The sequence below is a fragment of the Notothenia coriiceps genome, unplaced genomic scaffold (assembly GCF_000735185.1).
Source record: "Notothenia coriiceps isolate Sejong01 unplaced genomic scaffold, NC01 NC01_scaffold00031494, whole genome shotgun sequence".
NCBI classification, from domain to species: Eukaryota; Metazoa; Chordata; class Actinopteri; order Perciformes; family Nototheniidae; genus Notothenia; species Notothenia coriiceps.
In genome coordinates, this window is record NW_011364195.1 from 552,965 (window position 1) to 577,688 (window position 24,724).

Here is a 24,724-nt window from a genome sequence, read left to right on the forward strand (position 1 = left end):
GATTACGTGACATAGACGCCAGCCATTGGAATGAATGGTCAAAAAGAACGGGGTTTGTCGAACAGAGCACAAGGTGTAGTCCTAAACAATAGCTGGGGATTCTGGGTAGTGTAGTGTCTTCTGCCATCCTTTACTCCGAAAAAATATTTGTTTCTCCGAATCGAAGGGGAAAAATACAAAACCATTGCACACAATTTAAACCAATCAATGTTGTGTAATTAACAAGGATAATCTGGTGTTTTTTAGTCGATGAGTAGTGCAGACATCACTGTAAAATCAATCGACAGTAAGGGGAATACTTACTTCCAGGTTTACAATTCTCCGTTATCCAGTGGGAATGGACGCTCACATTGCCTTTAAGGGCAGCCGACACAAACGAATGCCGTGCTTCCATGAGCGTCAAATCCCGCCGCAGATGGGAATACATTGCAATCAGTTGAAAGCTATTTGCGTCCCTTTATGAAGCTGAAGGAGCCTAGGAGCGTCACAACTGCACGCCACGGGACCCTGACCAAACGTCGCTCCTGGACGATTATGGAGTGAGAGTGTGTTGGACAGGGAGGCAAACTTTTATCACACTTCGCGTTTTGAAATATGTGAAACTCTGTTAATATAAAACCCACACTGCTCAAACTTTGTTACTTTTCCTAAAAATTTATTTATTTTGAGGCGTGGGGAATGAAGAGAAAAAAAGATACGAGCATTTTATGAGCATGGGATTTTGACCCCTCATATATGCATATAGCTGCGCTATACTTTGCAGCCACAAGCCGTTGCCAAGCAACGCTTATTGTTTAGGTGTCCTTTGATAAGCGGGCAGTCATATCATCAGCTAGAACTAGCTAGATCTGATAGATTTGGACATAAACGCGAGTGAAGTATAACCGGACGCGAGAGAGAGATCAGAGATCAGATCAGCCGCTGCTGACGGAGAACACGCAGCTCTGCATGATCACAGCTCCGTCCGCTGTGACGGACCGTTGAGTGGAGCAAAATTAAATACACTAAGAGTTAGACCTAACACACTTAGCTAGTTTATCTACTCTGGAACTAGCTATAGGCCTACTAGTTATACATATGTGTATTCTTTACTGTCGGGTCACTTATTACAGGTTTAGCGAGCTGCACGAGACTGACGGGCTGTCAGGAGAGGGAGAGGAAAAGAGAGCACCCCGTTTATTTTTCACATTTTATTATCCAGAATTACTGTAAACCTTTGAATAAAGTAGTTAATCTACTATTAGTAGTTTGATTAAATGCATTAATGATGTTGTTTTATTTCATTAACATAAAAGAAATCTCACCTACCCCCTGCAGTAATCCAACGTACCCCTAGGGGTCCGCGTACCCCCATTTGAGAACCACTACTCTAAATGGTCCCTGATACCGTGTGAAACAGGTCCTTGATCCAAGGTTTTACATGTGCACCTGTCAGCTGAAATGCCATCTCATCCCAGTGTATACCTAAAGGGAAACATCCTCTCGTTCTCTCTGTCACTTCACACGAGCACACACACTTCCACACCATCTGTCTCTGCTGCTGACAAACACTTTTGAGTGCTTCCCTCCCCACAAGGAGTGTAGAAAGACTCTGAGCACCGAGCAGATGAACTCGATGAAGGAGCTGCGTCTTTCAAGACCAGACATTTCCTCCAGAAGAAGGATCTCCTTGAAGCCTTGATGCGAGAGGGGATGAGGGAGGAAGAGGTAGAGGGAGGAGGAACAATGGGCTGATGTGCAGCAGCGATAGTGTCAAAGCACAATTATTTACACCACAGCAGGGTCTGGTGTCTAATCAATATTACATGGATGTTACAGAGAAAAAATAAAAGGTCCATTGATTGCATTGCAGGTGGGAAAGAGAGGCAGGGATTTGGGAGTGTGTGCATGTCTCAGTGACACTCAGCCACATCCCTTTACCCGCTGTGAGCACATGCAGGAGCCTGAGAAAATGAGCAGTGATAAAAAATCGTCAATGTCATAATGGGCAAGGGAATAAGTGTTTCAAAAGCATGCGCTGAGCTTTTATTGTGGCTCCTCTGAGAGGCCTCTGTGTTTCTTTCTTGTATCTTCCACTTGGCTCTCTTCCCTCACACAGCCTTCTGCAGATCTGGCCAATTATACCAGGCGATCATGAATGTGAAGCACGTACATGGGGGAAGGAATGTATATGTGGGTATTGTTTCTGGAGTCTTACCTTGAACAGGCCGTGCTTGTGGCTGTGCTGGCCGAGCCACACTCCACTGCCCGGAGTGATCTCCATCTGGGGGGGGTCTATCACCCGCTCATAAATCCTGTAAAACAACAAATCAGAAGAGAATGTTTGGTTATGATAACAACGCAGACACAGTGTTGTTTTTGTCCTGGTTTGGCAGCAACACTGATCCAACGCAGCTGAGTGTGTGCATGTCCGCGCCCTCACGCCCCCCCTTTCCACTTCATGAGGTGTAAAGCAGGAGCTGATCTCCGCGAGCATGACAGCCAGTTTCGCCCCACGGCCCCCTAACACGGTATTGATAACTGGTGCTTGGGTGTGGGCTGGATTAACAGCCCGACTCCTGATGGACACAAACAGGCTTTGGCATTAGCCAGGCAAACAACCTCAGCGTCATTCAGAATCACTTTTTCCTGAGATAAGGAAGGCTTAATGATACCGGCGAGCTCTGGTGGGCCTCTGAGAGGATGTAAAAGAACAATTTGTCAGTTTTTTCCCTCCCTCTACTCACACTAGTAGGAAAAGGTGGGGAAGACCTGCTGTGTTTCTCTGCATGTGTTTTCTCACTCAATTTAGCAAGATGATTTCTCTCTTGTTCTCTATGTCCACTGATGCATTATGTCATTTTGTACTAGTTGTGATCTCTTGACAGGTAAATTGCAACAATATCGAAATAAATGATCATGAAAAATAAAACTTGTTATTATAAGTGGTTGGGGGTGGTTTCCAAAAGAGATGAGAAGACAGAGATGACTGGTTTAATGAATAACAGTACAAATCCTCTTAGTATAATCTCAGCTTCAATAAGCATTATTTTTGGTATTATTACCTCAGGAAATGACTGTTATTTCAAATGAGGGATAGTGGTTGTAATCCCTTCTGCTCTTATGTTTTCAAGGATTTTTTCAGCTTTTGGTTTTGATCTGCCTGAACAAATATTGGACCACTTGTCTCTAATCAACCCCTCCTATAAAACAATGAGCAGCTCAATAAAACTACCTGCCCAGCACAGAGTGGAAGTTAAATATTTGTCTCATATGGCAAAGGATTAAATCATGAATGAAGCCTTAGCTTTTTGTAGCTTGTAAGAAAATGGGCTCCATTAGGATGTCTGTAGGTTGCTGCTGCATGTGGGTTTCATCAAATTACTGTGTGCTAACATGCTAACGACAATTAGCTACTGAGATATTTCAAGACTCTTAAAAGTGTTTTCTGTTTTCAAGCTATAAGCTTTCAGAAAATCATTTGTTTTTGTTTACTACACCCTGCTTGATCGTCAGCCTTTATATGCACCTGTGTTGCATTGGTTTGTGACAAATATACTAAGTTATCGCTGTCAAACCGAGCATGATACAAATTTAAAATGGCATATTATTGGGAAATATCTAAATATCAAGCTGAAACAATTCACAAATACGTTTTCCATAATGCTTAAAAAAAAAAGCCCTCCACCAAGAGAATGACTTAAGAACAAGACAGAAGCAGAAGGTGTCATCTGACTGACGGTATGTTTCTTTAAGGAGTAAAAAGCAAAAACAAAGCCACGCATTACTAATTATATATTTATTTCCTTTGGTTTGGTTTGTAAATAGAAGCTTTTTCATTTAAAGACATGAGCACACAGTGAATGTTTGATGTGGAAGAGCTGCAGTGCCTGGATGATGTTTATGCCGCAGCCGTCTGATTTCCCACCTGCTGGGCGAGCTGTCACTGCGGTAGAGAATGCAGAGGTCATGTGATTGTACTCTATTTTGTCTCCTACAACCTTTCTGTGTTTGCTTTCCGAACCTTCCTGTCTTGTCAGCAGCAGTGAGGACTACAGCTTCGTACAGGGAACATTGGAGAGAGCAGCGATGCCAATTAGAACAGTGTAATGTGCTCGCGGGCATATTTGCATAGTTTGACAACACCGGCTGCAGCCATCAACGGCTAATTATAGGACATTAACCAGTCCAAATACTGTATAGTATGATTAAAAGAGCTCTTCTATCACCAAGGTGCAGGATTAAATGATTAATGGCTACAGCTGACAATCGAGAAAAGACAGGAGGATGTGAATAAATATAATGTTTTGATGACATTTATCATAAAAACTCAAATAAATACATGTTCTAGAATCTAATGTACAATTTCTATCCACAGTTTTGGTAAAATGTGTCAAAGTTTGAAATGCATGATCAGTCACTTTTCAAATCAAATCAACAATCAAACTGCATATTTTGTATTGTAATTGGTCAGCACTATGTGAGCCAATAGATCTCCAATGTTAAAACATAGCCTACCTGCATGACAGAGTAACAGGGTATGATAGACCGTACTTTGGTGTCAGCATTACTGTTTGAAATATTATCTATTGAGCTCAGCCTCACTGTCAATTGTCCACTGTTCACTCTCAAACATCTTATCAAACTGAACTGTTAGTTCCCATTAAAAGCATTCAAATAGCAAACTACAGGGCGGCTTTTATTGTGGAGCAGTCACAGGGAACTGTATTTGTCCCTGAGGTTGGTGCCCGACATTGATCTTTCGTCATAAATGCCTCTGCAAGGCTAGACTTTTTAACAACGGATCAGTTTTAAATATTGCAGAGAGTAATAGACCCCGCTGAAGAGCTGCAGACAACTTTTCAGCGAGGTAACCAATTCAATGATGCCCTACAGTTGGGAGTAAAATGCCGTGTGCAACATGAAATCAGATCACAGTTGCTCATGGCTTGATGGAACAAGACAAATTATTGTCTGACGTCTTTCTAAACATAACATTCTGACAAATTAGCTGCTCAACAAGTGTTTGCTGCCCCCAGATAAAAAGAACCTGTAGTATTAAAGGGCGCGAATGATGCAAATGTTCAGTTTTCATAATTGTTTGTTGAGCCTCTACTGCTTTAATGTTCAAAAAGCTCTTTATTTGTCTCTTACTGCCTGTACTGCAGCACCTCTTTTCACCCTCTGTCTGAAACCAGAGCCCAGTCTACTCTGATTTGATAGCTGGCTGTCTCTGTTATAATTGGTCAATCGCTAAGAGATGTCCCACCCCTAAGCCTATTACGTACAATGTGTTTTAGTGGTAGCCGATAGAAGCACAAATGTTACATAGTGATGTCACTATGTGGCGGAAGTAAACACAAGACTAGAGTCGAGACGTTTCAGGCAGGGGGGGGGGGGAGTCTGTGGGAGAGACTCCCTCTGGCAAAGCATAATAGGAACCCTTTAAAAAAACTTGTTAACACAGGTGTCGCCAAGTCGACCAGAACTGAAATGTTACGGATTAAAACTTTAATTTGGGATTAATCCCCGAGCATACTTCCCTGGCAAAAATGAACATCAATAAAAGCTTGTTCGACATGGAGTGACTTGCAGGGAATATATGTTACACTGATGCCAGATGAACCAGTAAAATGGGGCAGCACTGCTCCACTTTTACACTGCTCCAGTTGGCCTTTACAGGTGTCTGTGTGGATGTGGGTTTGAGTGAAAGAGTCCCACAACTCCATACAGAACATAGAACCACGCAGGTCTTGAGCAACCTGACCATCAGTCATGTGAATGGAGGCTGAAACAAAGACAAGAGATGCTGCATTATTTCCAGCCAGAGTTGTGAGGCGTATGGCAGAGACTGTATAAATCCACTACAACATTGCACATATTTCTGTTGACAGTCCACTCCAAAAAGCTGCCAAACCGATGTGTTTCCACTGATTTACTGAATCAGATAAACTACATGTAATCCTAGGCAGTCAGAGATTCAGCAATACTGGCTGTTTTCAAAGTGTGCCTTTAAGCCATACTAATAATGATAAGAGCAAATTGATTAAAAGACCAAATAAACTTTAAATAAAGCCACTAACCCAATCACACGTCATGTCTATCTAACATAAAGTTTGCACGTCAGAAAATCCTAAAACCAACAGCTTTCATGCTCAAAAGTGTGACACAACATTTAGATCCTTGGCAGCCTTCATGGCTACCTCTCAGAAGAACAATCTCAATCACAGCCTTCATTATTTGCTCTGCCAATAGCTGTCCGCCACATTAAACTCTACACCACTTCCAATGTTGCACTAGTTTATCTTGAGACATTTCCTGTCAGGTTTGTGACTTTCCTCTGCCAATAAGATACAGGCAGTATATTCATGAGTCAATGTCCCTTTTGAATAACTTAACAAGATTCTCAAAGCTCTCTGTTCATTATCTGCCAACAGAACAGGCTGAGATATGTCACGTCGCTGAAGGTGGGTGGGAAATTACAAGTTAGGGTTTCATTGCACTTCAGCAACGAATGTTATATAATTAAGAACTATAGCTCAAAAGATTGATTTTCTAGACAAGACTAGAACATAGTGTATTTGCCATGTCACCAAAATGAATATCTGAATGTTTGTCTTTAAAAAGGTAAAATATTTGATCCTTTGTACTGTATGTTATCCACTATAAAGAATCCAAAATGGTGCAACTAACGGAACAATGCCCTACTAATTCTCTGGTATACAGTATGTATATTTGCATTTTTGCTTTTGCATCACGTTCTAAGTCCCAACTCGTCAATTACTTATGCTTTGTAATGACACCTTAGTGTAACCTTTCTAACGTACTGATTACCCATTACCAAAATTGAAAGTGCAGGGTATTTTGATTTGGCATAAACATGTGATTACTGTTTGGATGTTAACAGGGCGTTACATTATGTTAGGCCAAGTAGTCCATACATGACCTTAAATAAGTACATTGGGTCATTATCCGGTTAGGTTACGGAAGAGATCATATAAAAAAAAAGTTGTTAGACTGTATAATATAGAGTTTATAATAATAATAATGATAGTTAGTTACATATGTAAGTTAACCTTTTTCTGTATGAGACAAAAGTTTAAATATGTTTCACAAACAAAAACAAAAAGTTGGTTTTACACGGGAAACGAACGACAGTTTCCTGTGTAAAAGTCCCGAGTTTGTCTAACCATCTGCTCCCTACTCACTCTTCCTTTGCCCCCCTCAGTATTTCTATGGCCACTAGAGGCAGTCCTGCTTGTCCAAAAACGATGGAGGATTTGACGCAAGATAAACAAACTTTACATTACCCTACTTTACCTCCCTGTAATGGTGCCAACACTAAATGGCTACATGTTGTATTTCAGCTGAACCAGGTCATCTTAAACATTCATCATTGGTACCACTCTTGAGAACAAGTGTACACAATCCAAATCACGTAATAACCAACACAAATGCGGACGGGAACAAAGTGGATATATTGTGAAATTATTTTATAATAATTATGAGATAACCTTTCTTTTGTGAATACAGATTATGCCCCACTAATTGTAATGTGGTCATAATAATTGGGCTGATTCCTAATACAGTCCATTTACTGAGATTGGATATAAATTCCAGCTCATTTACATAAGAATCTCTTCTAATGTACAGAGAGAGCTACAGATCAGCACTTTCCTTATGCTAACGTACTGTATACTATTTTCATTATACTTCTAATGTGTCTACCATACTGTCATGGAATAATTACAATTAACTGAATCATGTTCGTACAAACCCAGTGAACTTTGTAACCATGGAGAGAAATCTTATGGAAAAAGTTTCTTCCAATAACATGTTAAAAACACAGCCCTCCTCCTCCTTGTTATAATGTGTGAGGGATATTACAGAACAGATCATAGTAAACATGCCTGGCGACATCACGAAGCTTGTGCATAATTACATCCCTATGGGTAACACCTCTCTGAAAGCAGTAGCAGTGTGTCATGCAGTATATAGCCCTTTACACAGCACACCTTCTGTAAGTGCTGAGAAAATAGGTGAACCTGACATGGGGGTTTCCATTTGTTTCACATAATGTATACACACACATTTTACATACAAGATACTCTATTTGTGTTAATCCCTGTCTCTCTATTCTCGGAACGATATGTAAGCCTGGGTTAGAAACATGCAATAGAAAATAACAGCTTATTAAAGTTGTGCTATCTGGGGGGGAATTGTGCAAAAGGAGCAGCCCTTTTTTAAGTATTTTGAAAAAATTAATAATGTATTTTAAAAAGAAAACAAAGAACGTGTTGCTTTCCTTTATTTGTTGCTTTCCTAAGTATTGGGTGGAATGTATTATGCAAACTGAGATGTCTATTGAATGAACGGCCCCTAATAAAGGCACCCTCCAACTAGAAGATACCTTTCAAAAATGTATATTTACCGCAGAATGTCGATAAAGCAGTCGGCAGTTATCTAAATGACGGTATTTGTTGTTTACAGCTGTGTAATACTCTGTGAAAACCCTCTCCCTCACTTCATTAAATCCCTGCAGCCATCTGAAAGCAGCAGGACAGATATGTGATAAATCTGCATCGAGAAAGGACCCCTGTGGAACACCATTAAAAGCTAGATATCACAGACACAGCAGCATGATATCTTTCTTTTAAGTTAGAATGGAAGCTTTCAAATGTAGACTTTACACATAATTACCATCTATGGCAAATTGGCCATATCAGACTGTGCTTTCATTTAGACAAGAGATGTTTTTAGAGTAATAAAGCTTTTAACGAAACCCTATTACTCTACATATATGAACCCAACAGTATTTTTGTATTATATTACATATTCATGTAGCAACAACACAGATACGCAGTAGAGCTGAGAGGATTAGTCTATCAATATTTACGTGTTATAGGTCTTCTAAATAATCATTTGCAACTATTTGGATACTTTATAAAAAAATATTTTCAAACCAATATCTCGTTTCAGCTTCTGATTTACGTTATTAGTTATTAGTTATTTCATTCAGACAACTCGTGTTTATTAATAACAGCATAATGTTTGAGTCTGGCGTTTCGGCTGTTGCCTCATCACTCCCCGCGAATATCTTCATAACATTGAGGAATGATGATTAAATAAATTACCCCCAGAACCCACAGCTGGATGCTGGGGTGGTTGTGGGCCAGACAAGCAGCAGTGGTGCCGCAGCAGGGGGAGCAATCTTTAGGCTTAAATAGAGCGCCAGATTAAGGAGAATGTGCTTGGTTGGTTGTATGAGAGGGTAACATGTATATGTATCATTGTTGCTCGAGTTGACTGCACGGAAAAAACGGAAGCGTTGCTTTTAATTAAATGTTTTATGTCAACAAATGTCATCGTCAATAATATTACGTTTAAATAGGTTAAACTTAATATTATTGCTTTCAACTAACTTAATACAGTTATGTGAAATGTGTTGACATAATACATTTAATTAAAATCCGATAGAGGCACACTGAAAAACTGAAACGTGGATTTTAATTAAATGTATTATGTCAACACATTTCACATAACTGTATTAAGTTAGTTGAAAGCAATAATATTAAGTTTAACCTATTTAAACGTAATATTANTGCCTGGCAACGGGCCACTTGGGCTTAAAGAGAAGAGAAATGCCGAATCAGATATCCAATTCCCTCTTTACTAACTGGGAAATGTGGGTTTATTCAAACTTGAAAGGGGAATTAGCCAGCATTGTGGGACAAAATGGGTCAAACTGGCTTCCTTCAATTTTAATTGTCACCATCTGCATGCTTAGCTTGCCATTTTTGCTTTAACTTTAATAATTATTTATTTAAATTATTTTATCCATTTAATTCACGCTTTTCCTACTTGCATGCTTAATGGGTTTTAATTTTCTGCCTCCGATACCACTGGGCCTATGATCCTCCACGTGCCCTCCTCATTTTCCTTCCTTTCCTTTTCATTCCATCCCTTCTTAGGGCTTCATTATTAATCTACTTCATATATGCCTTATTTCATCCGCTTTATTCCTCCTCTTTTCCTTCTGCCTCCTTACCGGCTTCAAATGTTATCAGGGTCAATACAAATGGACTTAAGCAGATGTATTCATCGTACATTCATAGGTGATCATAGACAGGATCTTGGTGGAAAAAAACAAAGACATCACGCAAGATTATCCATTTTAATTAAAGTTTTGTTAAAGTGCAATCATCTTCCAGTGGTGGTGATAAATTAAAATAATCAACGTAAATTGAACAAACATAGCGTAGTCTGAAATAACATAACCCACTCAACATCAGAATAATTCAGAATCAGAATCCTTTGGTTAGTCCCACAGAGGGGGAACATTTGCTGGCGTTACAGCAGGAAAGGCAGCCAGCAGACAGCTTAGTGTTGCATATCTTAAATGCCTTAAAGAAAAGTACTAAGTTAGTTAATATTATATATAAACAAGACAACACAACAAATGCTAAAAAAAGTACTAAGTTATAAATATAATAAAACAATATGGCCTCAAAAAAAAAGAATAAAAACTAAAAAAGTTTACATAATTTTCAAAAACAAATCAAATCTACAAATCAAATCCTGTAGCAGTTCTTAGGATTTAGCAGCCCGGTATATATTACAGTTATTAAAGATGGCATATGTATATAAAGTATATATTGCACATATTGAACATAGGCTGACGGTATTTAACAGCAGCAAGTTCCACAATCTACAAAATACAAGATAGATACCTTGTAACAGTAACAAGGGTTTAGCAGCCAGGTATAAATTACACAGTTATTAATGGCATATGTACGCTATTAAAGTTACACAATAAACATACTTAATGGAACCCAAACCATGATCTTTTCCTTAAACTTACCAAGTGCATCTAGGTCATGGTCTAGGTACAGTTTACACAGGATGAAGCATTAGAAGTGATTACTACTGATAACGGCCATTTAATGGGCTGATAACATTTAAAAACGTCCTTCCTGTCTTCCTACTGTACTTTTCCCTCTCCCTTCCCATGCTTATTCCATCATTTATATCCTTCTCCTTACTTGTCCTATCTCACCCTGCCCCCTCTTTTACTCTCCTCTCTTCTTTCTCCCTTCTTTTCCTCCACTGTGGCCTGCTCAGTAAGGGGGTGGGATTTAGAGACAGGGCTGACTTGATGGCTGTTGTCATTGGCGCTGGAGCGGTCACTATCCACTGTCCCGTAAAAGTCACTTCAGACATCGACTGTAGTAGCATCTCCCTTGTAGTTCTCATCACATTGCTACCAGGTTTGGCCGCAAAAATCACCTTGCACTGAAGAATCTGGACTAGGGGTCAATGTCCTTGATAATGCATTCATTGAGGAGGTGAATTGTACGGTGGCCGACAGGTGCAAACGCGTAGCAACAGCCTAAAACATTTCCATTAGGAGAAATGCGTTGCAGTTTAAAAAACAATGCAAATAAAAAAACACAAATGTGCCAAAACACTTGCAAAAGAAATAACATCGTCACCAACTTCACGAACAAGCACAACGTTTATTAAAAGTTAAATGTTTTGGCACATTTGTGATATTTGATTTAGCATTGTTTTTCTAAGTGCAGCGCGTTTCTCCTAATGGGTGTGTTTTGGGTTGTTGTAACACGTTTCCCCCCTTCTGCCACCATAGAATTGAGATCATCATGGACATACTCTCTCTTTCAGTTGACCTCTCTCTCACGTGGATGTCATTGAAAGCGGTTGTCCCCTAACCCTGATGGAAAACGTAGCTTTACCTCCCACATAGCACAGAATGGCTGCTCCATAGAGAATGGCTCACAACACCTCCTCCTCCCTCCCTCCCCACCATATTCTCACTATACTCCTCACTTAGTCCAGCGTTAGCACTGCCACCATCGACTGCACAAGCTCGACTAATGTCCAGAAACGCTGACTCATGCCTGATGCTTGCAATTTTACCACAGTCATTCATTGGAGAAATTGTGAAAACTGCGGTACTGTGTGTGGGAATGTATGTTTGGCACTGACATGGGTTTGTTTCCAGTAAAGAGTTTAATACAAATCTAAGCCTTATTGGGCCATGCTTGCATTTTTTCTGTATGTTTTGAAATGCAGATGTGCGGTAAGTTTAATGTGACATTTTGCTTGCGTTTGCTTTGGGTACCTTTTGGGCAGAGCCAGCCTAGCTGTTGTTGCTAAGCTAATCGTCGCCTGCTAGTAGCATGATATTTAATGGACGAATAGTAGTTTTTATGTCAACTACATATAAACAATGGCTATAACTCAATATGAAATCAGTCGTCTGTCCTTTTTTTGATAAGGTTAAATCAAAAATAGTTTCCTGTACAGTACTTTCGATTCAGGATAGTAAAAAGAACCCCTATTTTTTTTTAACTTGTTCTTTGACTTTATTCGACAGTATTTTTACAGTATCACACAGTTATGTATAGGATTGTCCTAACTCTTAAATGAAGCTACATGATGAGTTAAATAATCTAAAAACTGTGTTATACATCATTTTGTACATATTTCCTTATTATTTGTAACATATTTAGTATTTTGAAACTAAAGGGGGTTCGAACAATGTTTGGCTGCACAGCATGATCCTGCTTGTTGAGGGGCTGATTCTGTTCATGTGGTAGATTTGGGTAATTTTTGCTATTTTACAGCTAGAATTCACTAGATTTCATATGAAGGATGAGCTTAATACTCCGCGGTGTGTCGAAAGGTCATGTGGCTCTTGACATGTGACGGCCTCTCTTCTCTCTCTCAGCCCCTGGTGAAGCAGGACAGCCTGGACACGTACAACGAGCGGGACCCCTTTAAGAACGATGACGCCCGGGACGAGGAGGAGGACCCCGAGGACACGGACAGCGGCATCGAGGGAGAGGTGGACCCCTTGGACCGTGATGTCATCATCCAGCCCCCACCTCCACCACCTCCCCTCAGACCCCCCACAGAGAAGGTCAACTTACCCAAAGGCCTCCCCTGGGCCCCTAAAGTCAGGTTAATGCACAGTCTTCATACCTGTTTTTGAGCTTATGTTATGAGATGTGTGTGTTAGCAAGGGTCAATAGTCTACTTTGAAGGGTTCTTGTTAGTGTGTATGCAAGTGTAGAGGAATCACATTAGGGCGTGCTTTACCCTTCTTTTTGAATGGCCAGATTAGCCTTTATTTGAGAGTGACAGTGTTAAAAAGGGGAGATGGAGAGGATGACATACATATAAGTCTGAGAAAACAGCCAATAAGAGTTTTTCTGCCTGGGATGGATAATGAAATCCCTTGGTCCAAAAAAATGTCAGTTCTCTGTATTTGCCTTATTTTCCCAAATAGCTTTTTTTAGCATCAGGCAGCGGAAACACTTGGCCCCCTGGGTCGTGGGAAGGAAGTTAATTCCCTTATTCCCTTTCCCCTTAGCCTATCCTGAATAACCCCAGGATCCATTGGGAGAACACTGTTCATATGGGGAAACATCATGTATTTATGTTTGTGTTATTGCTCAGACATCAGTCTACCCCAGCAGGGAAAGCAGAAGATGGAAAAACAAATGAGAGGGAAATAAAAAAGTAAACGCCTACAAAAACAATACATTAACAATAAAAGCTGTGGTTATATGCCTCTTCCTGAAGTTTAAATAGTGCTTATAAATACCCCCTTACAGCCTTACTTCAGTTTACATTACTTATTAAATGCCCAAGCCAGATAGGAAGTGTTAACAGGCATTACAAACAGCTTAAGTAAGACATTTGTATGATAAATAAAACAGATCCATTACTGTAGCTGCCAAAAATGATCCTCGCCAGATTTGTTTATTAGTTTAAAAGCACATAGCTCTTATGCCACTGAATAAAACATACACATATTGGTTGGCCTTCTGCCATTCTGACCAGTATAGAGTGGCGAACACCTCCCACCCACAGCCAGGACTTTACACCATTCGGCTAGCAGCTGTTCTCAGTCTCCCATCTTGATTCTGTGCCATCATTTGAACGTTAAATCTCTCAGTTTACTCTCCTCGCAATACGCTCTCCATCTGTGTGTTCCTCACAGGGTCGTGTGGTGTCCTCGCAGGGTGCCGCCTCTGCGACATGAATAATGCATCAGAGAGAGGACACAAATCATTTATAGCAGTCCATTTATCAGCCGTTCATTATCACAAAACCTATATCTGTCTTTCGCTCCGTGAACCTTAAGCAGGAGTGAGTGCTGCAACACACAGGGCTGATGAAGGTCTGATCCGAAAGAGGCTCTCAGAGTGTGACTGATGAGATTTTAGAAAGCGTAATGTTGCTCTTCTTCATGTTTGTGTGGGTGCTTCTGACTGCTCACTTGAAAAATGGCTGTTTAGTTTCTCAAAATCTGTGTGTGTGTGTGTGAACAGGGAGAAAGACATCGAGCACTTCCTGGAGACCAGCCGTAACAAGTTTATCGGTTTCACTCTGGGGAAGTAGGTATTTAATTTGAGACAATATCACATACGCGGGCTTCTTCAGGTTCCTGGTGTAACTGTGTGTTGTTTTGCAGCGACACAGACACCCTGGTGGGCCTTCCCAGACCCATCCATGAGAGCGTGAAGACCCTTAAACAGGTGAGAATGATCCGCCTCTAAGACATCGCTCATACGCTGAGTCCCATTACCAAATGTCCTTCTCCTTCTTCTTTTCCTCTACTCAAAGTGTTTGTTAATCAATACTCTATTTCTGCTGAATCCCGCGTCATTGAGATCACACTTCAAAATTAGTACTTAGTGTTTAAGAAAAGAGGAATGCCTCTCTGGGTGCCAGTTAGAAGTGCTAATTAACACTTGTGTCTCACTAGAGACCTTGGCTTTTTGGAAAGTTTAAGAGTGTATAATAACGAGTGTTCCCAAAATAAATACACTCAGACTCTTGAGGACAAAATGTCCCTCGCTGCAACCGAGCATTAGAGATCGAACTTCCATTACAGCAGGAAATAATATCAGACTTTTAATCTATAGCACAAAAATTGTCATATTTATTATTTTCCACCAGATTAAAATACTTGTTTTCATATGTGCCCTATGGGGAAAATCATCCTGCTCCCAAACATATACAAATGGATTAAATTAATGTAGATAATCATATGCCTAGTAAAGTCTTACGCAGCGTCCACACGGCGGCGTGTGTTGAAGCTTGCCGGCAGGCGTGTCTGAAACTCGACCAACAGCCAATCACATGAATCTCCCGCCCCGGATACACAAGCACGCGGTTTGATTGGCTAGAGCTTGTACTGGCATATGATTTGATTGGCTGACGCTTCCGTCAAAGCTTCAAAAGTTGAACTATGCTCAACTTTTGAAGCAAGCAACGCGAGCAAAGCAAGCAACGCGAGCAAAGCGAAGCGACGGAACCACAATGCAGTTCGGCAAAGCGTGACGTCACCCCATTCAAAGTGAATGGGCAGAAGCGTTGAAGCTTCAACGCACGCCGCCGTGTGGACGGGCCGTTAAAGAAACATCCCCAGCATTAAATGAACAGAATTCAGATTCACATTTTTTGGGGTTTTATTTTCCATAAAAGTCGATGTGAAGGTACGCAATCTGGTATAGTCAAGGGGTTAAAATTCTTAAAACCAACAAATATTTGGATCAGGACTGCATTGGTTTAAAGGATTCAACTCCTTAAAATATATATACATATATTTGTAACGTTTACATGTTTGTACTCTTAGGAGAATTGCTTCTTTTCAATAATTATGAATAGTCAACACCTCTTCTGAAACATTTATATACATTCATATATATTTTATAACTATGGTTTTCTCGTCTCCTTCAGCACAAATATGTATCCATCGCAGAGGTCCAGATCCAAAAGGAGGACGAGCTGCAGCAGTGTCCGATGACTCTGGTCAGTAATGTCACTTCTTTGTGCTTTGATATTTCCAATCGAGACACTGGGACTCATTTTATTATTCTATTCTTCTATACAGTTTGTAAGCATCATTCTGTGTGTGTGTGTGTGTGTGTGTGTGTGTGTGTGTGTGTGTGTGTGTGTGTGTGTGTGTGTGTGTGTGTGTGTGTGTGTGTGTGTGTGTGTGTGTGTGTGTGTGTTGTGCAGGGGGAGGAGGAGGTGGAGGAGACCCCAACAGAGATGCTGTATCTGGGCATGCTGCCTAACCTCTCCCAGTATGTGGTGAGTGGCTCTCAATGGTTGTTATTTTACCCTCACTCTCTTAAAGCCTCTTTTTTACACTTTTTACCCCTTTTTCACACCGTCTTGCTGCCAAATGTGTTATTTTGGTTTAAAGAAAGCCTTTATATCTACTCTAAACAAACAGATCAATGTTCAAGTGGTACATTATCTCCCTAAAAGAGAAAATAATCAAATGACAGTTTTTGGTATATTTTCATGTCCTGTAGCCAGAGAATGACGTCACTGTTAAGTTTTCATGGCAGCAATCTTATATCATTTAAAGCACAATTTGATCTGTTAAAAAACGAAATATAGATATCAGTCAAGGTGTTAAATGTTTTATTGTTACCCGTGTCAGATTGCCCTCCTGAAGCTGCTGCTGGCTGCAGCTCCAACCTCCAAAGCCAAAACGGACTCCATAAACATCTTGGCTGATGTTCTGCCTGAGGAGATGCCGTGAGTACTGAACAAACACGTCTAAATCTTTTTCACACATCTAGAGCCACATTTGGACAAGACTGTTGAACATAAAAGACCAGGTTTGTTGTTGAATTTGAGCAATATTTACAGCTGCTGTTCTCGAGCAGAACACTATTTATGCCCTTGCGTCGTCTGATTCTCAGAATCGTAACAACTCAGGGACACATGGAGAGAATTTCTTCTAATTTGTCACAAACCATAACCAAAATGTTTCCCAAATTGGGATTAATAAAGTACATCTTATCTTAACTGCCTCGTTGGACCTTATCCCTTTTTTTATTTATCTGCAAGAGTTAACTTTTTGTTGCCATTTTTGGGCTAAACAAATACTATTGAAATGCATTTATTTAGGGTTTGTTTTGGGTCTGGAATATGGGCTAGTTGTAAAATAAATACCAGAACAGAAATCGTCCAAATTAAGAATAATCACAACCCTGTCTAACAGCGTCTGTATGTTTGACTTCTGTAAGCTTTCAAAGGAGAGCATACCGTGTCATTATATATTTCTTTCACTGAACAAAGATGTGTTTTTATTAGAGACATAGAAGCCTTACAATTTGTGTGTGCGTGTCTCCCCCTCCAGTATCACAGTCCTTCAGAGCATGAAGCTGGGAATTGATGTGAACCGCCACAAGGAAATCATCGTCAAGGCCATCTCTGCTCTGCTGCTGCTGCTCCTCAAACACTTCAAACTCAACCATATCTACCAGGTCTCACTCACACACACACACACACACACACACGCACACGCACACGCACACGCACATACACACACACACACACCCCTCCTAAAGGCATCTTACATTACCACCGTTCTCTCCTTTTACATTATTCTCCATCTCCTTCCCCCAGCACACACACACACACACACACACACACACACACACACACACACACACACACACACACACACACACACACACACACACACACATACCCCTGCCCCTCCCCCCATGCTACCTCCACCGCCCTCCACCTGATTATCCCATCAAGTCTTCCAATGCTTTCCTACTCTAATCATCCTCTCCACCCCCACCTTTAGACCTCCACCCCCCCCAACATCTCACGACCTCCTGCCTCACGGTTCATCTCAATGAAGACATTCAAAGAGGATTATTTGGCCCCATTTTAGGCGCTTATATCATCTTTTAAATCCAAAATCATTTTTATCCAATTCACTCTTGCTAGCAAGGGATATTCCTTCTCACACTTATAGTTGTAGCGCCCTCTTCTGCCACAAAAGGAGATTGCACGTAGAAGGCAGCTGCAGTGGGAAGAAATCAATGAGTCTAGATACGACACAAACACTGTATTATGAGAACTGTAACATTTATGTGATGATCATAACAATCCTCAGAAAAACTAGGTAAAATATAGCACATTTGAACAAAACACAGCCGATGAAATACGGAAATATGACCCATCAGCAGTTTTTAATCTAAGTAAAGTGTCTTGGACGAGGTGAAGGATTTGTATAACCTCTGCATAAGAATAGAAATCCTTATTCCTGACCTTTCGCCCGCTCAGGAAACTCATCAATGATGCAGGATTATCGGCTACAGGATTATTTTTACAGTCTTCTATTCTTTCTTGAGATATAGATTTCCCCTTCTGGCGTTTTTCCAATCAATGAAATAATCCATCAGATGTCCTTTATCTCAAAATTCCTTTATGAATCCCAAACATTTAAAAGCAGTGCAAAACTTTATTTCTGTGGTGTTATTTCTTCCTAAGGGCTAATATAACAATTCAAATAGATTTGTAGTTGCTGTTGTTGTCTCCCAGACTCTAACTCTTCAACGCTGCCGCCTCCTCTGTTCCCGCAGTTCGAGATTGTCTCCCAGCATCTGGTGTTTGCCAACTGTATCCCACTCATCCTTAAGTTCTTCAACCAGAACATCATGTCCTATATCAGTGCCAAAAACAGGTAGGGTCTGTTACTCTCGCCTCACAGAAAGCACTGCATGTCTCCTATTGCTTACAGATGCAGGGACATTATGTAATTGTGCCTCCATTTCCAGTATTTATGTAAGAAAAGGCTGCCATTTTAGTATTTCTACTGTTCCTTTAAATATGTGCTGCACCAGGGTTTTGTTTAAGAACCAACCTGGTGTGGAACCAGCAGGTGTCCTGAAGGTGGCACAGATGGCATCACAGCAGCAACCCAATGACAGGAAATTAAGGTGTTAAAGAAAAAAACCTCAATGGTGCATTCAAGTGCATATCCAAAGATCCCATTTCCTGATATGAGAAATTGTTCTTCTGACAGGTTTACTTTAAGGAATAATGTGGAAACAACATGGACGCTACAAAGAAGATGTGTTGTATTTTTATACTGTAATGCATTCTCTTCCAGTATTTGCGTGACATTTGCAATATAGAGGTGATTTGGTCCCAGACGTTTTTGCTGCACAACTAAATTCTCCAACTTCACTCACATATTTCCTTTCCCGACGTGTCAATCAGGGTGAATAAACAAATATGTAACCATTTTATAACTCACTCATACACAACACAAATGTACTTTTGTCCGCCATGTTTCTGCATAACATGACGTCGAATCGCAAAGTCGTGTACAAACATTGTAAGGGACTTTCCTAGGTCTTATTCCAACTTGGAGAATCATTCATGTGAATTTATTAGGGATTAGATTCTTACGATTATGCCAACACCAATTGAATGCAGCATAAGTGTCAAAATAGGTGTCCGGAGTCTTATACTCGGGAGGGAAAGAACCAGAGTCAAGGCCGACTAGCTGTGAGGTCGTCTAACAGCATAAGGTTGGGGGTTAGATCCCAGCCACTGTAGTCAATGTTGATGTATCCTTGGGCAAGGAAATTAAAGCCACATTTCTCCCGATGGCATGGCCTATGTTAGTTTCCTTGAGCAGGTGCACCTCGCATGGCAGCCCCAGCCTTTTTGTGAATGGGTGAATGATGACTTGTTTATGTCAAAGCGCTTAAAGACTGGAAAAGCGCTATATAATCGAGTCCATTTACCATTTAGAAGGCTTGACAGATTTAGGTACAGTAGATTTGGTAGGTAGATTTGAAAAGTGACGAGTCTTTTTTTTTTCTTTGCAGCATATGTGTGCTGGACTTCCCTAACTGTGTGGTCCATGAGATGCCTGAGCTCACTGCTGAGAGCCTGGTGAGTCAGCGGGACAGCGGATTGTTCCTCACTGGATAAAGGTCATTTAGTAATGGTGTGTGTGTGTGTGTGTGTGTGTGTGTGTGTGTGTGTGTGTGTGTGTGTGTGTGTGTGTGTGTGTGTGTGTGTGTGTGTGTGTGTGTGTGTGTGTGTGTGTGTGTGTGGGGTTTCAGGAAGCAGGAGACAGTAACCAGTTCTGCTGGAGGAACCTGTTTTCATGCATCAATCTGCTGAGAATATTAAACAAGCTGACCAAGTGGAAACACTCCAGGACGATGGTGAGGCATTCTGCAAAACCTCATACTGGGAATCTCTACTGCCTAAATAAACCCATCCTAATGAGTCTAATGAATCATATTGTGTTATATTTTGAATTATTAGTAAGTTAGAAGTACTTTGCATAAAATAAATGCAGCACAAAGTTTTGTATACTGTAGTAAGGGAAACAATAGATATCAAATTAGATAACTATAAGATAAAATACAATTCATTGAATAATAGGAATCGTAAAAGTGCAGAACACCCAATCGGTGTACATTTGATATTGGTGTGTTACACAAAAAAGGTCTTCATGCCTGGGTGGGCATTGTGTTCACAGTATGCCTCCAAATCAGCTCCCTCATGTTCCTCACTGTTTCCCTTCTCAGATGCTGGTGGTGTTCAAGTCGGCCCCCATCCTGAAGAGAGCTCTGAAGGTGAAGCAGGCCATGATGCAGCTCTACGTCCTCAAGCTGCTGAAGATCCAGACCAAGTACCTGGGCCGCCAGTGGAGGAAGAGCAACATGAAGACCATGTCGGCCATTTATCAGAAGGTCCGCCACAGGCTCAACGACGACTGGGCCTACGGGAACGGTAAATAACCACAGCCAGTCATAAAGTGTTTCACTTTAAGATTAGATAAAGAACCAATTTGAATATATGAGGGATCACATTGCAAGAAATGTAGTTTAGTGGGAGGGTGTTATTAACCATATTCCCCCTATATTTTCATCAACCTTTTCTTAAAAAAACAGATGCAATGCTCTTCTTTGTTACAGCCCTAATTCATCATTTATGGTGCAAAGCTTATTTCATCATCCATAATTAATCAAGTGCAGATTTAATTTATGTATTCTCTTGAACCCAGTTGGCCTCTCTTGAGGTTTGATAAATAAAACGGGCTTGAAGATAATTATTCCCACCAGCCCTCCTTTACCATCACACATAACTGATAATAAAACACAGACTGCAGTATAAAGAACACATTTAGCCGTAGCGCTGTAAACCCCATATTTAATACCAGTACATATTCCTATTTCCTTCCTAGTGGTAGTGGTGTCGTGTGTTTAAGTACCTGTCTGTATGGATGTATGTACCATGCGTGTGTGAAATGCAATGCTCCTGCAGCTATTGGCGAACAGCCTGGATTATGTTGCCATAGCAACAGAGAAAAGGAGGACTTTTTCAGGGTCACCGGCCCTCGTGAGAGTGCAAGTGATCTTGTCAGCATTAGTGTGTAGAGAGAGGGTGGATAGAAGGCAAAACATGGAGAGAATAGGGGAGGCAAAGAGGTGAGGTAAAGGATAGATATGAGGTGAAAACGTGAAGATTTAAACATTAATTAAATACAGAGATGGAAGAAATACTCAGATCTGTTACTTAATTAAAGCAGAAGTAGGAATACTCTGTTACAAGAAAAAGTCCTGCATTCAAAATGTTACTCAAGTAAAAGTAGAAAAGTATCTGCATCAAAAATGTACCAAAAGTATGCATATGCAGATTGGCCCATTTCAGAATACTACATATTATATGTTTTTTAATGATTGATCATTAAAGTGTTATTAGGTGCAGCTAGTTTTAATGACTTTGTATACTGCAGGGTAGTTTGTGAATTTACTCCGGGTGTAACTAAAGTGTTATTTAAGTGTTGATTCTATTTCACATCATTTAACTACATCTTCAAAGTAACTAAATACATGTAGTGGAGTTAAAGTACACAATTTACCTCTGAATTGTAATGGGGTAGAAGTACAGAGGAGCCACAAATTGACACCCTCAAGTACCTCAAAAGTGTTTAAGTACAATACTTGAGCAAAATCTACTTAGTTACTTTACACCACTGATTAAAAATGCCCCTTCTCTTTCTTCCTCCCCAGATATCGACGCTCGTCCCTGGGACTTCCAGGCGGAGGAGTGCGCGCTGCGGGAGAGCATCGAGAAGTTCAACAGCCGCCGCTACGACAAGAACAAGAACTGGGAGTTTGCGCCCGTGGACAACTGCCTGCAGAGCGTGCTGGGCCAGAGGGTAGAGCTGCCCGAGGACTTCCACTACAGCTACGAGATGTGGCTGGAGAGGGAGGTCTTCTCACAGCCCATCCAGTGGGAGGGGCTGCTGCAGAATCCATGATGGAGGGCAGGGAGTGGGGGGCGGGGTGTAGAGAGAGGTGAAGCCTATTGGAGGTGTTTTTAGGGTGTTTCCTTACTGCAAAACTGGAAGTAGAAGGAGGAAGGAGCAGGGATGGGGGTTATACTTCACATGAGTGATGGAGGAATGGGGGAGGGGGAAGAATCTAGAGATGGAGAAACTAGAGATGGAGAAGCCATCACACAGGCTATGCAGGCTTGAGAGAAAAATGGAAGATGAAGGGAAATTTGACGAATGAATGGAGCATCCTACTGTGAGCCAAACACACACAGACACACACTCGATGTTAACATGTGCCTATGACTACTGTGAACACACACGGACAGGCAAGAACAGAGGTAGCAGCTAATAAGACGTAGCAGGAGACGGCCAGTTATACTGCCCCCCCCTGAACAAATTATGTCACCACTTTGTCTATTTATATGTCCCCCTTTTTAAAACGTTGGTGCTTTTTTGACAATTGCTTCCTATTAATTTTGTGCGGCCAATTAAGGTGATTTCTAATCGGTTTTTATTTTTTTTAATTTTTACACAAAGCCTACTGTAGGTATCTGGGTGTAGTTGATGGATTTTTCTTAAGCATTTTATAGAAAAAAAAGGGCCTTTTTGGAAGAAAAACCACAGGGGGATTTTCATGGTTAAAACGTAGAAGTGGGATCTATCTCCACCGATGGCTTAGTGATTTTACATAATATGTCAAGAAATATACCAGCTGTTAGTGTATGGGTTTGTTTGTGAATGTAAAAATTATGTAGGTGAAGAAAGAAAAAAATAGTACATGAAAATAGGAAGAAGTTGGAAACCGAATATACATTTTCTGCAGGAATCTGATATCTTTTTAAAAATAGAAACTTATATATAATCGTTAATATTCCAGAAATCTAATAGGGACTTCAAAATCCAGAAATCACAAATCTATAATCACTGATGTCATCCAGGATTCACTTATCAAACCTAAGAATGGTTATGGTCCCATAGAAAAAACAGTGGGGTGTTTTGTGCGCTGGATTGGTTTACAAGATGCACATTTGCCCCAAAAACTTCACCTTTTTTAAGTATTTTTCTCTTTTAAAATCGAAAAATATTATTCGGATAAATTTGAGATCTCACATTTGTAGTCACCTGTAAAGGGTAATTTCTGAGTATGGGGACTACCCTGAGTTTTTATATGGAACCATGCTAAGCTAACCAAACCTCATTAATGATCAGAATAACCAACAATCCTGACTCCACCCCCCTCTGAACAACAGCACAATTACCCACAGTCCTCCTTGGTGGTGGCCTTGGTGAGCACGTTGCCACCCTTTGCTTACACAGCTGACACAATAATGGTGCTGTTTTTTCTTATTCGTCTTCACTGTATATGTCGCTTACGTCTAACTACCTAAAGCGGGGCTCCAGAGTTCGGAGCTCTGGATAGATTCTGAAAAACTGAAGCACAGAAAACAAAAAAAGCATGGTCGCCTTTCTTTCATGTCACTCACACTCGGTTCAGATTGAAGTGCAGTCATTTATTAGCTCTGTAGAGAACAATGATTTTGTCTATGTGCATGGCCACTGTTTGTACCTGGTCACATTTTAAATGTGTGGAATGGCTTCTTTTTTGTTGTCTAATGATGTTTCCAGCACAATTAGAAAAGTGTACTTGTTTCTTCTCGTATAAAAATATTATTCTGTACTAAATAGATTCTCAGGTTTATGGAGATAATATATTGCAAAAGTTTTTAAGCTTCCTTGCCATCATCTAGCTCATGACATGTAGTGATGAAGACACTTTGATCATCACATTCGTATATGAAAATACACCTGAAGCACTAAACATATACTGCACAGGATGTACTACACAATAACTCATCGTGAGTTTGTATTCATGTCAGCGACATTTCATGTTGGGATGTATTTTTTTGTATCTTGTGCCAAATTTCAATGCCATTTTTTATTTCATCGTCGTTGCCTCCATGATTATATTTTTTTCCTTCACTCAACCACTGAAGGTTTGCAATACAAAAAAATGTTTTTTTTCTACAGGAAAATTGTACAATCAATGAAAGTAGTTGTTTCTTGTATCTGGTACTGTATTTTACCAGGGGTGTTACGCATTGTATGGGTGTTACTACAGTATCTGTGTTTTTTTTGTTACACACATTTCCATATCTGTATAGTCTTGAAAAAAATAAAATACTGGATCTGTTCTGGGGTATGTGCAATTACAGATTCATAGAGGCATTATTTAATAGAATGACAAAGTACACTGAGAGTTGCTTATTAAATAATGTTGAAGAGTTTTTTGGTGAAGTGAGTTTTTATTGGCTGATGGAGTTGTGCAGCTTGTACACACAACACAGAAGGTCAAAATGACCCCACACTCGCGTCACACTTTTCCTCAGGCAAATGTTCCACTAGAGCGGGTACAGCTGTGTGAAAGGGGACGTTAACATATCCCCCTTTGTGTTTGGCTGGTGGTGTAATGATGTAAAAAGGCCCTGTTTTTATCCTTCAATATACAGTATGGTAAAAGCAATTAAATAACTGCAGCAAACATGCTTATTATAAGGCTAGCTGTCTGGTTTCAGACAGAGG

General features: G+C 40.4%; 2 protein-coding genes across 2 annotated transcripts in view; one reads left to right on the forward strand and one right to left on the reverse strand.

Moving 5' to 3' along the window:
- The window catches only part of LOC104960047 (DExH-box helicase 57), a 17,122-nt gene extending 5,974 nt beyond the window's left edge, over positions 1-11,148 (reverse strand). The window contains exons 1-3 of the mRNA XM_010787993.1: positions 11,036-11,148; positions 2,198-2,294; positions 1,526-1,730 (exon numbers count right to left, since the gene is read on the reverse strand). Coding sequence (XP_010786295.1) covers positions 1,526-1,730; positions 2,198-2,294; positions 11,036-11,148 — 415 coding nt within the window. The remainder of the gene's footprint in view (positions 1-1,525; positions 1,731-2,197; positions 2,295-11,035) is intronic.
- Positions 11,149-11,631: 483 nt separating this feature from the next.
- On the forward strand, positions 11,632-24,429 carry LOC104960039 (striatin-interacting protein 1 homolog). The gene is made up of 12 exons (XM_010787988.1): positions 11,632-12,963; positions 14,340-14,405; positions 14,483-14,546; positions 15,754-15,825; positions 16,036-16,110; positions 16,469-16,566; positions 17,174-17,300; positions 18,417-18,517; positions 19,674-19,740; positions 19,914-20,018; positions 20,388-20,592; positions 21,876-24,429. Exons 1-12 carry the CDS (start codon positions 12,689-12,691, stop codon positions 22,124-22,126), a joined length of 1,506 nt encoding a protein of 501 aa, XP_010786290.1. The 5' UTR covers positions 11,632-12,688; the 3' UTR covers positions 22,127-24,429.
- The last annotated feature ends 295 nt before the right edge of the window (positions 24,430-24,724 follow it).

What these genes read in the sequence shown, in the direction of transcription:
- LOC104960039 (XM_010787988.1), top strand. Translation starts at nt 12,689, where the DNA reads ATGTGGCTCTTGACATGTGACGGCCTCTCTTCTCTCTCTCAGCCCCTG. An exon ending in ATCGGTTTCACTCTGGGGAA is followed by an intron (nt 14,406 to 14,482) that starts GTAGGTATTTAA and finishes GTTGTTTTGCAG; the next exon opens with CGACACAGACACCCTGGTGG. An exon ending in CTAACCTCTCCCAGTATGTG is followed by an intron (nt 16,111 to 16,468) that starts GTGAGTGGCTCT and finishes TACCCGTGTCAG; the next exon opens with ATTGCCCTCCTGAAGCTGCT.